Raw genomic sequence first — 15,411 nt, 5'->3', positions numbered from 1 at the left:
TCTGCTTAATAGTTGATTATACTTCTGGTAAGTTTTTTCTTTTAGGAGAAATTTCTCTTTAGCTACTTGAATATATGTGTTTATTTCTCATCATGAGCTTTGTATTTTTATTTTAAATTCAGGTTCCCTTACATTTTATGTGCATTTTCTTTTAGATTTGTAAGAAATCTTTTACTCGAAGACCACACTTGGAGGAACATATGATTCTCCATTCTCAAGATAAACCTTTTAAGTGTACCTATTGTGAAGAACATTTTAAATCACGATTTGCACGGTTAAAGCATCAAGAGAAGTTCCATCTGGGTAAGTAGATTAATTTTCCTAGGAGCAGCATAGCAACTGTTGGTGGTCACGTCATGCTGGAGGAGGCTGCTGCTGTTGAATCACTAGGAGAAGGAGGTCATGTATGCGGGGAGGGGTACTGGATTTGCTGCTGTTCTTGGAGATGAGTAAATATGGGGTTTGTTTTGTTTTGTTTTCTGGTGGCAGATGTGTTCATGGTCATAACTGCATTTATTTATAGTTGATTGTTGGATAGGTTTGTGAGTGCCTGGGGGTAGGCATTTTTGTCTTGGAAAAAACTCATTTTTCAGAGAGTGTAGTAAACTTAGTATATTTGAAATTCAATATTGTATTTGATGAATTCCTTCCCTCATGCTTATGGCCAAGGTGGAGACTTGTGTTCCAGATGGTAGTACAGTTAGGTACATTTATGACAGTTACTCCCAATAATGAATTATTATCTTTCAAGTAGCCTTTTCCCTATCCTATTCAATGTTTTTATTGACAACTTGGATAAAAATAATATATTTCATGCTTTATCAATATGCTACATGACATAAAGCTGGCAGGGATAGTTGATACAGCAGAAAATAAAGAAGTAAAAAAAAAAACTCTCTGCTTTAAAAAAAAAAGTTAAAATTAATTAAGAATAAATACAAAGTTGTACACATGGGAATGATCTGACTTTTTTTAATCATTAGGAGTTGCAGAGCTTTAAAATAGTACAGAATCCAAATGCCTCACTTTTCAGATGGGCTTATTAATAGCAGAGGCACAGTCTGAACCAGTAACGTCATATGACTGACAAAAACAACTGTAGTTTTAAACTACATTAATAAAAATGTTCAGAATTAGGAAGGTAATCATCTGGCTGATTTTAAATTGATCTGGAATATTGCATTCATTTATGGATAACACATTCAAAATGGATACTGACATATATTCTAGAGGTGGGTAATTATGGCAACATAGGGCTTTAAAATCATGTCATCTGAAAAACTTTTGAAGGACCTTGAAATATTTTGTTTGGGAAAGGGAGACAGGACAGCCATCTTCAGATATTTTCAAGGCTGTATTGCACAATGAGGAATACAGTTGCCCCTCAGTATCCATGGGGGTTGGTTCCAGGACCTCTCCAGATACCCAAATCCAAGGATGCCCCAGTCCCTTGTATAAAATGGTGTAGCATTTGCATATAACCTGTGCACATCCTCCTGTATACTTTAAATCATCTTTAGATTACTTATAATACCTAATACAATGTAAATACTATTTCAATAGTTGTAAATACAATATAAATGCTATGTAAATGGTTGCCAGTGCCTGACAAATTCAAGTTTTGCTTTTTGGAACGTTCTGGAATTTTTTTCAAATATTTTCTATCTGGAGTTGGTTGAATCCACAGATATCGGGGTGGGGGGGGTGAAGCAAGCTGAGTTATACTTCTTTTTCACACATCCTTTGTCATCTTTTCAGTTTGCCCTTCAGTAGAACTCTGTCTTCTCTCCAGTGATTTGGTAAAATCATGGTGAAATTTTGAATCCAGCTAAGGTCAATATTACTGTAAGAAATGTGTATTTAATTTTGTACGACTAAACAGAAATGTGCCACAGTCTTTTCGGTAGAGGCAGTGTCGCTAAGATCTTTTGGCTCTAAGGAGCAGCAGTGCCTTTCCAAACCATGAGCTCTCTTAGTGTTCTGTTGGTTCTTTAAGGCTTCTCATTACCTCCTTTCCCCAGAAATTCGGTATGTAACATTTTTTAGTTTGACCTGGTCTGATTTCAAACTAGGAACTGGCTGTTTCAGTTTATAATAAACTCATTAGTTTATTCAGCTTTTGTTATATTAGATGCCTGGTGCCATACTCAGCTTTGGGAATATAGAGAGGATTGTATCCTGTCTGCTGGGAATAAAATAAACACTCTAGAAGGGAAGAGAAAACTATAAATAAATAATTGATTGTGTAAAAAAATAATAATAATTGTGTAAAAAATAATAATTGATTGTGTTATGATATATGCATTAGTAGTGGTAGGCATGAATTTATAACATACGTATTAAATTTAACTTAGTATCTATTCTTAAAGTTTAGATGCACACTATTTTTTCCTTTTTAGGTCCTTTTCCATGTGATATATGCGGTCGCCAGTTTAACGACACTGGAAATTTGAAACGCCATATAGAGTGTACCCATGGTGGAAAGAGAAAATGGACTTGCTTTATCTGTGGGAAATCAGTGCGAGAAAGGTGAGGAATTATCTAAATACCCAGAAACATCCTGGTGCTGTTATGTAGAAATAATTAATGAATGTATTTTATAAGGATTAGGGTAACACAAGACACAAGATACTTGAATTATGCTTTAATTTGAAATTTAAGGATAAAAGAAATTATGTAATATGTTGTAGAAGGTTGTTTATTCATTCATTTATTTATTTTAAAGACATAAGCTACAAAGACAGTGAGACAGAAAAATGACAAGAGCAACACAGGTTTGGAAGCTAGAAAGCAGATGTATCAGTGGTAACTGACCTAGCAGATCTGAGGAAGACAGATCCCAAAGTGGCAATGGAGAAATTGAGAACCTAGCTTACATCCCAGAAGCCACGAAAGGTATGGGAACTGGCAGTCTCAGATGCCTCTGGAACTAGGGTGAAGGACAGGCGGAGTAAGGAGCACTAGAGTCAGAACTGCTCTAGAAGTTAAGTTAGATCATTGGCTTCTCTTCCGTCACCCACACAGGCCGTTGCTGCTGGACATCTTGGCTTTTAGATTTTACCCTTCAGACAGTAGATTAGAAAACAATTCCCTGAAAACATGAGCAACCAAAGGACAAATATATTCCCTGGTAAATAATACACCCAGACCACCTACAGTGAAACACAGAGTCATCAAGACCTACCCATGCTTCCTGATCCTCCCATCTGTGTTTAGCCTATCACACTTAATCATGAGCAAACAGTGAAGAATTACAAGACACAGAAGGAGAACCTTTAACATGGGAGATTTATTCCAACAGAAAACGAAACAAAAACTTGAAGGAAACATTATGCAGGAAGAAGAAAACTTGCAAAAAAAGAAGTAAACAATTACTAATATCCTCAGTTGAAGATATAGAATCCATTAAACAAGAACAGGATGTTATACAAATGAGTCACTGATGTGACAAATCAGAACTCCCAGAAATTCAAAGCATGATCCACAAAGTAAAGACCTTAACAGATGGATTGCAGGACAAAGTTAAGGGATCTCCAAAAAAGTAGAGCAAAAAAATACAGAACTGAAAAGTAAAGATTAGAACATTTGGAAACCAGGAAAGGAGGTCCAGAAGGAAAGAACAGAGAAGATGGAAGGGAATAAAATCATCACTGAAATAGTTGAAGATGATTTCCCAGAACTGAAAGATATGAGTTGCCAGACAGAAGTGACCCATTAAATGCTTAGGACATTAGGTGAAAATAAACCTACTCCAAGGTGCAGCACTATGATGTTTCAGAACACTGGGGACAAGGAGAAGCCTGTCTGTGCTTCTGTTTTTTCTAGGGAGAAAGTCACACACATGGAATTAAGAATGAGAGTTACTCGGACTTCCCTCTGAGCAGCAGCCCTGGAAGTAAGGTGGTCCAGTTGTACCTTCAAAATTTGGGAAAAAAAGAAATTCCAACCTAGAATTCTGTTCTTAATCAAACTGTCAACAAGTCTGAGGATAATAAGGATACTCTTCATGATGTCAAAAAATTAGCTTTCACTGTAATCTTTCTCATGAAGCCCCTAGAAGGTGTGCTTCACCAGAATGAGAAAGTAAACTGATGAAGAGGAAGACCAGGAAACCAGACTTTTAATACGGTAAAGAGGCAAAGGGAGTTCACGGGAGGATGGTGAATGAAGATCCCAGGGAGTCACATGTGCAGGATGGTGAATGAAGATCCCAGGATGTCCCATGTGCAGGATAGTGAATGAAGATCCCAGGGTGTCACATGTGATTATGTGATGGGTACTGAGTCCACACTCTTAGTGGCCGTGACCCATGACATGTTGAGGGTAGTCAGTGCTAAGATCCCTGCTGACATGTTTCCTCTGTTAACTAGTGGACAGAACGCTGGAGTAGGTCTGACCCCAAGGCTTTATTGTTTTACTGTGGTAAGAACATTTAACACGAGATCTACCCTCTTAGCACATGTTTGGGTGTACAATGTGGTGTTGATAACCACAGGCACAATGCTGTACACTGGGTCTCTAGAACTTACTCATCTTGTGTAACTGAAACCTCATACCCATGAACAGCAACTCCCCATGTCCCCCTCGCTGACCCAAATTTTCATCTGTATTCTGCTGGCTGTATAGTACCTGTATGCTTAAGAGGCTCCTGCTGTTGTCTGTTTGCCTGTCTGCTTGATTTAACTGAGGATACTCATTTCATTTCACAGAAATGTTCTTTTGTGACCTGTCCATGAGAACTAGACGTAGGTCATGGTACGCCTAGGAGCCAGATATACACAGCAGCCTACTCACTTTGACCGTGTCTCTGCCAGATTACAGTACCAGGTCCCCTCCAGCCAGCCAGATGCTCTGGTTGGGATGAACCCTGTGCTTTGCAGTATTTGGTCGTGACTTTACTGCTGACAGGCTGGAAAGGGCTGGTGCCAACGCTCAGGGAAGCTGAGCAGCCAAGCCGACATGGAGACCCTGCTGCTATTACCTTGTGGGCCCTTTATCCAGTAGTGGCCATATTGTTAGGTTTGTGCTTGCTACTCAGTTTTTCAAAAACATACGATACATAGTTTAGTGATTTGTACTATATAGGTAGTAAAGCAAAGAAAGGGCATACTTACATAAATGGTTATTTCTGAGAGAGGGACGTGGTGGGGGATAGGACCAGGGAGGAGCATGTGGGGAGTTGTAAGGGATGGGAGTGTTCTCTGTCTTATCCTGCATATCAGCGTTTGGTACTGTTCTTTAAACAATATGTGTATATTTATATTCTTCAGTATATAGAAGTTCCTTATTTTAAAAAGATTAGAAATGCCACTTTCCTAAAAAAAAAACAAATGGGTATGATGGCAGGAAAATCAATGTGCTATATTTATATGAAAACTTGTATTTACAGATTGGTAAATTATAGTTTATCTTATGCATTATAAATTTTTTACCCTTAAAGGTCTTCCTATAAAAACAAAAAGCAAACAAACCAAAAAAGAAAACAACCTTTCCATGTGTTTTCCTTTCTTCCCCCCCCAGAATAACTTTGTCCATCCTTACTCAGCAGTGTATGTACGTGGGAAATCTCCAAATGTTAGAACTGTCGGAAATGCAGCAGTGGTTACACAGTGGCCCATCCAGGGTCGGTAGGGCTAGCAAGAGTTGTGTCCTTTATTTGGTTTCCCTTTATAACGTTGGCATCTGGAAATTACAAGTGCCTGTAAAGTTTTCTTTGCCTTAAAACATTCTTTTAACAAGTTTTGAGCACATATTGGAAAGGAATAGTACTGATAAACTGGATTTCTTATATATTATTAAACACTGTCCACTAAAATTAACATCAGTTTTACCTAATCAGTAGTGACAATTGAGCATTTTTCATTTGTATTTCTTGGAAGTTTACATAAGCTATATATTAAATCTTAGAGCAAACCAATGGCAAAGGAGGCCAAAGTTAAATTATTTGCTTTTTTTAAGGAGAGAGACATAATAAACATGTTTATTGTGCTGGTGCTACTAATCCAATAAAGAGCAAACATATTGTAGGAAAAAGGGAATAATTGACATCGTTATCTGTTAGCTTGAACACTGTTCTAGTAAGCTTTCTAGAAATCTGTGTTTAATACATACATTGGCATTAAAAAATCCGTAGCTAAATATATATATATATTTTTTTAATGCAGAACTACTTTGAAAGAACATTTGAGAATCCATAGTGGAGAAAAGCCTCATCTTTGTAGTATTTGTGGGCAAAGTTTTCGTCATGGAAGCTCATACAGGTAGGTCAAGCCATTTTTTTCCCCAATATTAGGTACAATAAAATTATATCTCCACTTTAACTCTCTTTTCTTATCATTGCGTTAGTTGTTTGATGAATTAAAACATGTTTTAGCGCTTGTGATAAGCAGAGTTGTGCAGAAAACTGTAGACTTTTGCCCCTACCTTTTAATATTCATTTTGTAGTATAAAATATTTTAAAATATTTCCTCATCACTAAGTTTGGTGAATGCTTTACTAAGTCATTGTCATTTAAATATTTCATTATTTTTCTTTGAATCAAAATTCGTGAAAACTCTGGTGTTCTAAAGTGGTGTGTTTTTTCAGTACTAATTATCAAAGAATATTTTGATGTGAAAATATGACAAAATTGAAAACTCCAGGATTCTCAGTTTTAGAATGTCTTCTGAGTAATAGTTGTAACTTACGTAATACTTGTATAGCTGAGTGCTGACTACATTTGCAATTTATGAAAAGTTTTTTAATGAGTAAATAATAGATTACTTACTGTGAGATATGTATACAATTTCAAATTTTGTTAATATTCTTAATCTAGTTTTTACACTATCATTTCTTACTTACCTCTTTTTAAGTTTAAACAGAATGTTTCCCCTTTAGATGTAGTCCAGTCCATTTACTGGTTTTAGTCATAGGGGAATCAATACCTGTTTGGACAACTTGAATGGGAAGGCTGTTCATTTCACTAGCATGTATTGATACATAGTTGGAGGATTGTGGGGATAAAAGTAATTCAAATTAAATGAATTTTAATAACCTATTATAATAACCTTTTATAATCTGTTTTTGGGTGACTATGAAATGAGCCACACTTTATTTGTTTAGTGTGAAGAAAAGTAGTAAAATGTGATTGTCAGAAAGTTGATTACTTATTAAATTTGCTAAGTTCTCAACTGTCAGTGTATAAGTGGTGTCAGTTGTCCAGAATAGGATTAATCCTTAGTAATTTGCTATCATCATATGTTTAAGTCACTTGTGCACTTACCCCCTGTGTCCGATTCTAATTCCATCTGATTCAGTCCTCCTTTTGCTCCCTCTGCAACATCGGCTGACGCCCCTAGACATTTGGTAGGTTCCCAGAAGCAGATTTAGGATCTTAAAGGCAGGAAGGAGTATCATCCAGAGGTCGTGGGAGCCTGTGCAGATGTTGAAGTGCTGCTTTGAAACTGGTGAGTGGGAGCCCTGGAGTCAGGTGGTGAAAGTGGGAAGGACCCTGAAAGTCAGAAATGGAGCAAATAGTGGGTGAGCGTGGTTGAGTAAGCAGCCAGCTCTTGTTATTTAGAGTTAACCAAGTTTTTTCCTTCTGTGTCACTAGTGTCAATGGGCTTCAATTTTTTTTTCCTTCTGTGTCACTAGTGTCAATGGGCTTCAATTTTTTTTCTTTATAGACTTCACTTAAGAGTACATCACGACGATAAAAGATATGAGTGCGATGAATGTGGGAAAACGTTCATCCGTCACGATCACCTTACAAAGCACAAGAAAATACATTCAGGTGAGGCGCGTTTTGTAATGATGTTTCCAAGATCCTTTTCAAAAACACCTGAAAACCACATCATGTTTATTTTGGCTGTAATTTAAGTGATTTGGTATATTTGGTCACCTCTTTGTAATGCTGGTTGTAAAAACCTTTTTTAAAAAGCATCTGAAAGAGACATAATTTTGTGACATGTTTTTTGGTCACTGTAATTTTAATCATTTGGTTACCCTTTATGACCACAAACCGTATTTTGAAATTTGTTTTAATCAAATTCTCAAGGTTTGCATTTTGCATATTATGTAGATATGTGCAGTAATTACTATTGGCACTTCTTTGAAGGAAGAAGCCAAGATAATAGTTCTCATTTTGATTGGATTTGAAAGAAGTTAGCAAAACTTGGATGCTTGAAGAGAGTTATTATAATTGGGGTGTTAAAGTTGATGTACTAGTGAATTTTTGAAGCCCTATCTTTGGAAGAGTACCTTAATAATCCTGATCAATTTCAGATCTTTATTCTGTATTTATAATTTTTATACTCTGGGGATTCATTTCGTATTTTCCTCTCAGATTGATGTTCAGGAAGTGCTAAAAGAGCCACCTATATGAGCACAATAATGGGAAAGAGCCATCTCTATGAGCCCAGTAGAACAGGTGATTATTATTATTATTTTAAACATAATTAAAATATAAAGTATGCAACAGATATAACATTTTCTTAAATGACCCCAATGAGGCAGGCTGCGGTTGTTATAGCCACTTTTAAGAGATGTTGAAGGTCTGATGACTTTCTCACTGGAATTGCGCATTTCCATTTTCAGGAGAATTCTAAATTCCTAATCCTAGAGGTCACATGGTTTAATTGCACACGGGTGTTAAGTTGAGACTGGTTTTTAAAGGCCAAGCCTTTGTAACTGGATATAAGAATAGAGATGACATGGGGCTTCCCTGGTGGTGCAGTGGTTGGGAGTCCGCCTGCCAATGCAGGGGACACGGGTTCGTGCCCTGGTCCAGGAGGATCCCACGTGCCACGGAGCGGCTGGGCTGGTGAGCCATGGCTGCTGGGCCTGTGCGTCCGGAGCCTGTGCTCCGCGGTGGGAGAGGCTGCAACAGTGAGAGGCCCGCATACCGCAAAAAAAAAAAAAAAAAAAAAGAATAGAGATGACAAATTGGACTCATCTAGAATTTTCCTTTATATTTGTATTTTGGCTCATTGCAAATGTAAGAAATCCCCACAGATGAAAAATCTTTTAAAAGTAAAGCACAAAGATCTGAAAATGTTCAGGTCCTTTTTATAAACATAAGACAGCCTCATCTTAAGTGTACATTCATTTGAGGTGTTTGATATCCAGACTTACATATTCCTAAAACACATCCTGAGTTTTGAAGTCCTTTCATTTATCTTACTCTGTTACACTGAACATCAGGGTTTGAAGTGTACAGCAAAAGACTACTGATTCCTTCTCCAAGTGGGGGAGGAGGCTTCACACCCATAAAAATAAGTACAGAGTCATTGAAGGAAGATATTTGAGTAAGAATATAAGGCAAACAGCCCAGATAAAGGGTGGCTTTACCTTCCTGGTATATGTTTTCTACCGTGTTATCTTACTGTTGGATAATTTGTTTCTGGGGATAAAAAAAAAATTGAAATGCACCTTATAACGAAAATATTTGGGTCTTTAAGGTGAGAAGGCTCATCAGTGTGAAGAATGTGGAAAATGCTTTGGTCGTAGGGATCATCTCACTGTCCATTACAAAAGTGTACACCTTGGAGAGAAAGTGTGGCAAAAGTAAGTGAAAAGGCAGAGTTTCTCATCATCATTACCTTGATAAGTCTGGGTTGGAGGAAAGTTGTCTCATAGTTCATTTTATGTAATTGAGGTTGGGTTAATCAGCGATTTTTCTCTAGCTTCTATAGCTTTTCTGCAGACCTAAAGGAATTGAATGTAGCATATTTTTCATACTTGTTTTCGGTTGATTCAATGGCTAGGAGGAGGTAGACATTGAAGTGAACGACTCGTATAAAATCTTGGCTTTCTTTGGGGATTTCATTTATGTTTGGTTTCAGGGGCTCTTGGAGAGCTAAATATAAATAAACATACTGCCTACATATATTGTCATTAATGTGACAGCAGTTACTGGAAAATATTTGTTGTCAGAATTTAAACCTCTTTTTATTCACACTAAAGATTTAAAATGGTATTTTATTTGAAGGAGGTATGTACTGTCTTTGAACATCAACTTTTTAGCACAGTTTAGATATCCAGGCTTAACTGAGATTAGTTGTTGAGTTTAAAATGTTCAAAGAAGTTCTGTTCTTGGACTAGGTACTTGGAGCAAATGGTAAGTAATAGACTTGGTCTAAGGTGTCAAGAAACTTAGTGTAATGATATGATCAACAAAATACACATAGTATATGTAAATGTAGTAAATGATAGGCCAATTTGAAGAAGAGTAAGGAGTGTTGATTTGTATTTCTTTTTTCCATTTTCATGTATTGGTTTATTGTTTCTTTCATTGATTTTGTTCAGTGATACACTCATTGAATCAATGTATTCATTGTAGTCATTGAACTCTTGTATTCACTAGATACAAGGAATGCTGCTAAGTGTTGGGATATAAAGATATACATGATGCTGTCTGGAGTAGAAAATAAAAACTTCAACATATCGTATGAGTGGGTGGAAAATAGAACTGGAAACTCACTTGCTCCACAGATTCTATAACTGTTTTTCTCAACTCCTTTATACCCTTAAAAATTATTTAGTACTTCGGGGGCTTTTGTTTATAGAAATTATATAATATAAAAATAACATTATTGTCTAAATAAATTATATAATCATATTAGAAATTAAAATGATTAAAAATTAAGTACTTATTAATTCATTTAAAGTAATAATATACCCATCATGCTAACATGAATAGCCATTTTATGGAAAATAACTACTTTACAGAACAAAAACAAATACTAAAGAGTGGCATTTTTAAAATATTTATTTATTTTTGGCCGTGCCGAGTCTTAGTTGTGGCATGTGGACTTCTTAGTTGCGACATGCATGCGGATCTTGTTCCCTGAGCAGGGATCGAACCCGGCTCCCTGCATTGGGAGTGCTGACTCTTACCCGCTGGACCACCAGGGAAGTCCCAAGAGTGGCATTGTTTCACATTTTTGTAAGTCTCTTTAATGGCTTCATAGAAGACAGTTGGATTGTCACATGTGCTCTTATGTGTTATTTTGTTTGAAGTAAATGAAGAAAATCTAGCTCACTCAGATACATAGTTGGTAAAACTAGGAGTAGAGGAATATTAAGCCTTCTTAGAAAATTGTGGTTGTTACCCTTTGCTGCCACACCAAAACTAAACCAGTGGTAGTTTCTTCAAGGTAGTTGCAAAGAGGAATCTGAAACAAGATTCATGAAGCTTTCATACTCTTCCATTCAGTCCATTGGTCTATCTTGTGCTCTGAAGTGGATTTTTAACCTACTGTAATATGCATTTGTCATTTGGAAAATAAGGGCTCACTGAGTTATGCAGATTTTCCCAATGTTACCACATTTCACAGTACAGGAACAACAAATCACACTTGTTAACATTGCTTCCAGTCTCTCAGAAGGAGAACTGGGAAGCTGTCAAGATCACAGGGGCAGATGCAAGTTTTCCAAAATTCTTAATTAGCTTGAAAGCTCAAATTTTATCACTGATAACAAATACTGTCAGTTTTTTCCCTTGAAGTGACAGGTTTACTTCATTGAATTTTCAAGAAAATGTCTGCCACCTACTCAAGTCCAGCTGTACTCTGACTTCCGTTTCCTCAAGTGGAATGGTGCTCCGTGAGGGGAGGGATCCCTGGGCTCACAGCGGGTCTCGCAGGCGCCTCGAGCACACAGAGTACCCAGCGTGCAGTAGAGCTTCATGCTTCCCACCTCATCACGAGGTTAGCGGAAAGGCCACAGTGCAAAGGGTGAACTTTAATAAAGTTAGTAATTTTACTGCTTTATCACAGTTGTTTTTCTTTCTGTGAGTACATCGTGGTGAAAATGTACAGTGACCATTAGTACATTTTGGTATCACTACCTTGTTTAGAGCTGAGGCACCACCACTTTTACCCACTGTTCCTTTTGCTCTTTAGTGTAAATGTCAACATCGTGAGAAAAGCAAGTCATGTTTAAAGTATGATTTTGAAAATAATTTTGATCTCGTAGACCCTATGAAAGAGCTTTGGGATCCTCTCCCCGCCAGCAGGGCCTGTGACCTATCTGCTGGCCTAGATACTTGTGGAACCAGAATCTGTATTCTCCATGCTCTGCAAGGGCTGCTAAGGGTGGATCTAGAATATGGAGCCTTACGATCATTTCGTGGAACCAACACTTACTTCTAAGAGATAAAAAGCCATTGAAGATTTTAAACAAGAGGATGACATAATTGGATTTGTATTTTAGGTACATCACTCTTATTGATGTATGGAAGCTGGATTAGTGGTGGATAAATCTGGAGGCAAGTAGATCAACCAGTTAGAAGGCTGTTATAATCTAGGAAAAAGATGGTGAGGACCTAAACTAGGCAGTAGCGTTAATAATGAACAGTGGAAGGTACTTATTTGACCAATATTTAGGCCTTTATTGAGGGAATGGGAGCAGTCACAGGTGATTCCTCTTTCCGAGGAATTCCTGTTTCCAAGTGAGTGGTTGATTGATACCAGCCACTGAGTTAGAGAATATAACATAGGGAGATGATGAGTTTGGTGTATATTGACTTTGAGATGCTCAGTGCACACTGAAACATAAAATCCGATAGGTGGATAGTAGTCTACCTCTCAGAAGTGAAGTCTGGGCTGTGTATAAAGAATTACATGTGAGCACTTTATGTGCAGATTATTCAAGGAGAGAACGTGGAGAGTGATGAAGACTAGCACCCGCCCCCCCACCAGTCATTTTCAAATGTCTCTTCTTCTAAATGTTTTTAAATGGTGACTCCTTCAGTATCCTCTCCTTCACTTTCTGTTCACTGTTGTAAGCTGTTGGGATATGACCTCTGACCTTACTATCCCTCTCCAGTTGCTATCAGTAGGAGTCTCTTATTGCCAAATCCAGTAGACATGTTTAAATCCCTTTCATACTAGGCATCTCTGCTCCATGTGGAACTGTGTATCACTCCTGCCCTGAAAATCTCTGCTCTTCAGCATCTGTGTGAGAATGGAGAGATATATACATAGAGCCTGACCCATGCAAGTCCTTGTAGATTTTATCTTTTTCCTACATACACTGTGTGACAGTTTGTGTTTTGAGCATATCTGTGTTTAAAATGTCACTCTGTCAATAGTACAGACCAAGATTTCTTAGCCACAATACTACTGACATTGGGGCCTGGTCATTCTTTGTTGTGGGGTCGTCCTGTGCATTGTGGGATGTTTATCAGCATCCCTGGCCTCCACCCACTAGATGGCAGTGGCCAGTAGCACCTACCTACCCCTAGTTGTGAGAACCAAAAATGTCTTCAGGCATTGCCACATGTCCCAGGGGGGTCAAAACTGCCCCTAGTTGAGTTACCACTGCTGCTTTCTCTATGTGCCCGTGGGAACCCTGTTTGTATCTCTGTATTTAACATGGATATACATGGAATAAGATAAGCCAGGCATACAGGTTGCAAGTCTTTTGCTAAGTTTATCAATGACACTCGCAGTTCACTAAATCCACATTATCTTTTTAAATGTCCATTTCATCAAGTAGAAGTAAGTTCCTAGAAGACAGGGCCTTGCATGGTGTCTCTGTAGCTACTTTGTAAATGTAGAGTTGGATGAATTGAAAAGTGAGAATGGCATTTGAAACCCTAGGCATACTATTGCTATTTAATATTAGTAACAACATGCTAAACATTCCAGTAACACTCAGTGGATATGTTAAGGCCAGCTGTCTTCTAGAACATTATGGTAGCCTGTGTTTGATTTGTTTTTCCGTGTACTCATTAGAAGTGAATTGCTTCCAAGGTGAGATGATATGGCTTTCCTAGTAACTATCACTTAAATGCTAATCATTTTACAAATATATTAATCCTAACAACTAAATTTTGAGTTTAGGATTGTTTAACTCACAAGTACATACTCTTAGGCACTACACTTTGCTTCTAAGTTAACTTCTGAGTAATTTATAGCTTTTTATGTCTATTAATTTACAATAAAAATAAAAGACTGGTATCTCATTCTTTTTTACTTAGGTGTAAAATTTATTTTAAGTTTATAATATTTATTTGTTATAAAGCGTACCTACCGAGGAAAAGTGTCCCCTTTTGATGAATGCAGATTTTGAGACTGCTGCAGTTTCATTTTCGCATCTATTTTAACTAAGGTACAATTTATATACGGAGAAATTCACTCTTTTTAGTGTGTAGTTCTGCAGGTTTTGACAAATGCATGCAGTCATGTAATCATTACCGTAAGTTGAGACACAGAATAGATCTATATCACCCCTGAAATGTCGACCTTTGTACCTTTGTAGTCAACCCCCTTTTACCCCTCTCATTGATTTTTTTTTTTCTGTCCCTACAATTTTTCCTTTGGTATTTTTTAACAGAAAATAATAATACAAAAGTTTGCTGATTTAAAGCTTAAAATTAAGCAGTTTAAAGTTGAAAATCTAAGGACATCTTTTATAGATTTATTTGTTGAATATAACTGGAGAAGGAAGAATCAGAGATAAGGTTGATACTTAAAAAGTATTTCCATGTTCATTTGGAGTTCTATGCTTTACTAATGTGAGAATTATATATGAAGTTGTAAATGAGTTGTAACGTATTTTCATTATGTTATTTATTAAAATTATATTGAAAAGCTCAAACCATTTTATTTTCTTAGATATAAAGCAACCTTTCATCAGTGTGATGTTTGTAAGAAAATTTTTAAAGGCAAATCAAGTCTGGAAATGCATTTTCGGACACATTCAGGTAAAACCTAATGGGTATTTTGTATATATTTTTGTGTAATTATTCAGAAGTGAAATATGGACATTTATACTTTGTTGTTCTTGGTGAAATTGTTTTGTTTTTCCCCCAGTAAGATTTTTACTTATTAGAATTGATGTCATGAACAGACAATATTCTGATCTACTATTCCATTATTATGTAAGCTTCAATACTTTTGAATATCATTTTGTAGAATTTGGGAAAATTTTTTTCCTTAGGGAATTTATTCAACTTTTAGTTCTCATCGTCCCCTTTTCTGGTTGTTTTTGGTTCCTCTATATCTATGAGATGCTCTGAAGACATTTCTTTTATTTTCTTCTCTTTTAAAAGAGTAATTAAAATATGACCTCATTGTCCTGTTTACCAATTACTGTTTTATATTTATTTATTTATTTATTTATTTTTGGCTGCATTGGGTCTTCGTTGCTGTGTGAAGGCTTTCTCTAGTTGCGGCAAGCAGGGGCTACTCTTCGTTGCAGTGCACAGGCTTCTCGTCGTGGCTTTTCATGTTGCAGAGCACAGGCTCTAGGTGCGCATGCTTCAGTAGTTGTGGCACATGGGCTCAGCAGTTGTGGCTCGCAGGCTCTAGAGTACAGGCTCAGTAGTTGTGGTACACGGTCTTAGTTGCTCCGTGGCATGTGGGATCCTCCCAGACCAGGGCTTGAACCTGTGTCCCCTGCATTGGCAGGTGGATTCTTAACCAC

General features: G+C 37.1%; 1 protein-coding gene across 3 annotated transcripts in view; it reads left to right on the top strand.

Annotated features, from left to right (window-relative positions):
* Positions 1–15,411, top strand: part of ZBTB41 (zinc finger and BTB domain containing 41) — a 51,036-nt gene that overhangs the window by 21,830 nt on the left and 13,795 nt on the right. For all 3 annotated transcript variants that reach the window (XM_049708098.1, XM_033415460.2, XM_033415461.2), the window contains 6 exons: positions 156–303; positions 2,400–2,529; positions 6,165–6,260; positions 7,665–7,771; positions 9,438–9,543; positions 14,601–14,689. In XM_049708098.1, the coding sequence (XP_049564055.1) occupies positions 156–303; positions 2,400–2,529; positions 6,165–6,260; positions 7,665–7,771; positions 9,438–9,543; positions 14,601–14,689 (676 nt within the window). The remainder of the gene's footprint in view (positions 1–155; positions 304–2,399; positions 2,530–6,164; positions 6,261–7,664; positions 7,772–9,437; positions 9,544–14,600; positions 14,690–15,411) is intronic.

This window comes from Orcinus orca, chromosome 1, assembly GCF_937001465.1.
Source record: "Orcinus orca chromosome 1, mOrcOrc1.1, whole genome shotgun sequence".
Lineage (NCBI taxonomy): Eukaryota > Metazoa > Chordata > Mammalia > Artiodactyla > Delphinidae > Orcinus > Orcinus orca.
This window is presented reverse-complemented; position numbering and strand designations above follow the sequence as displayed.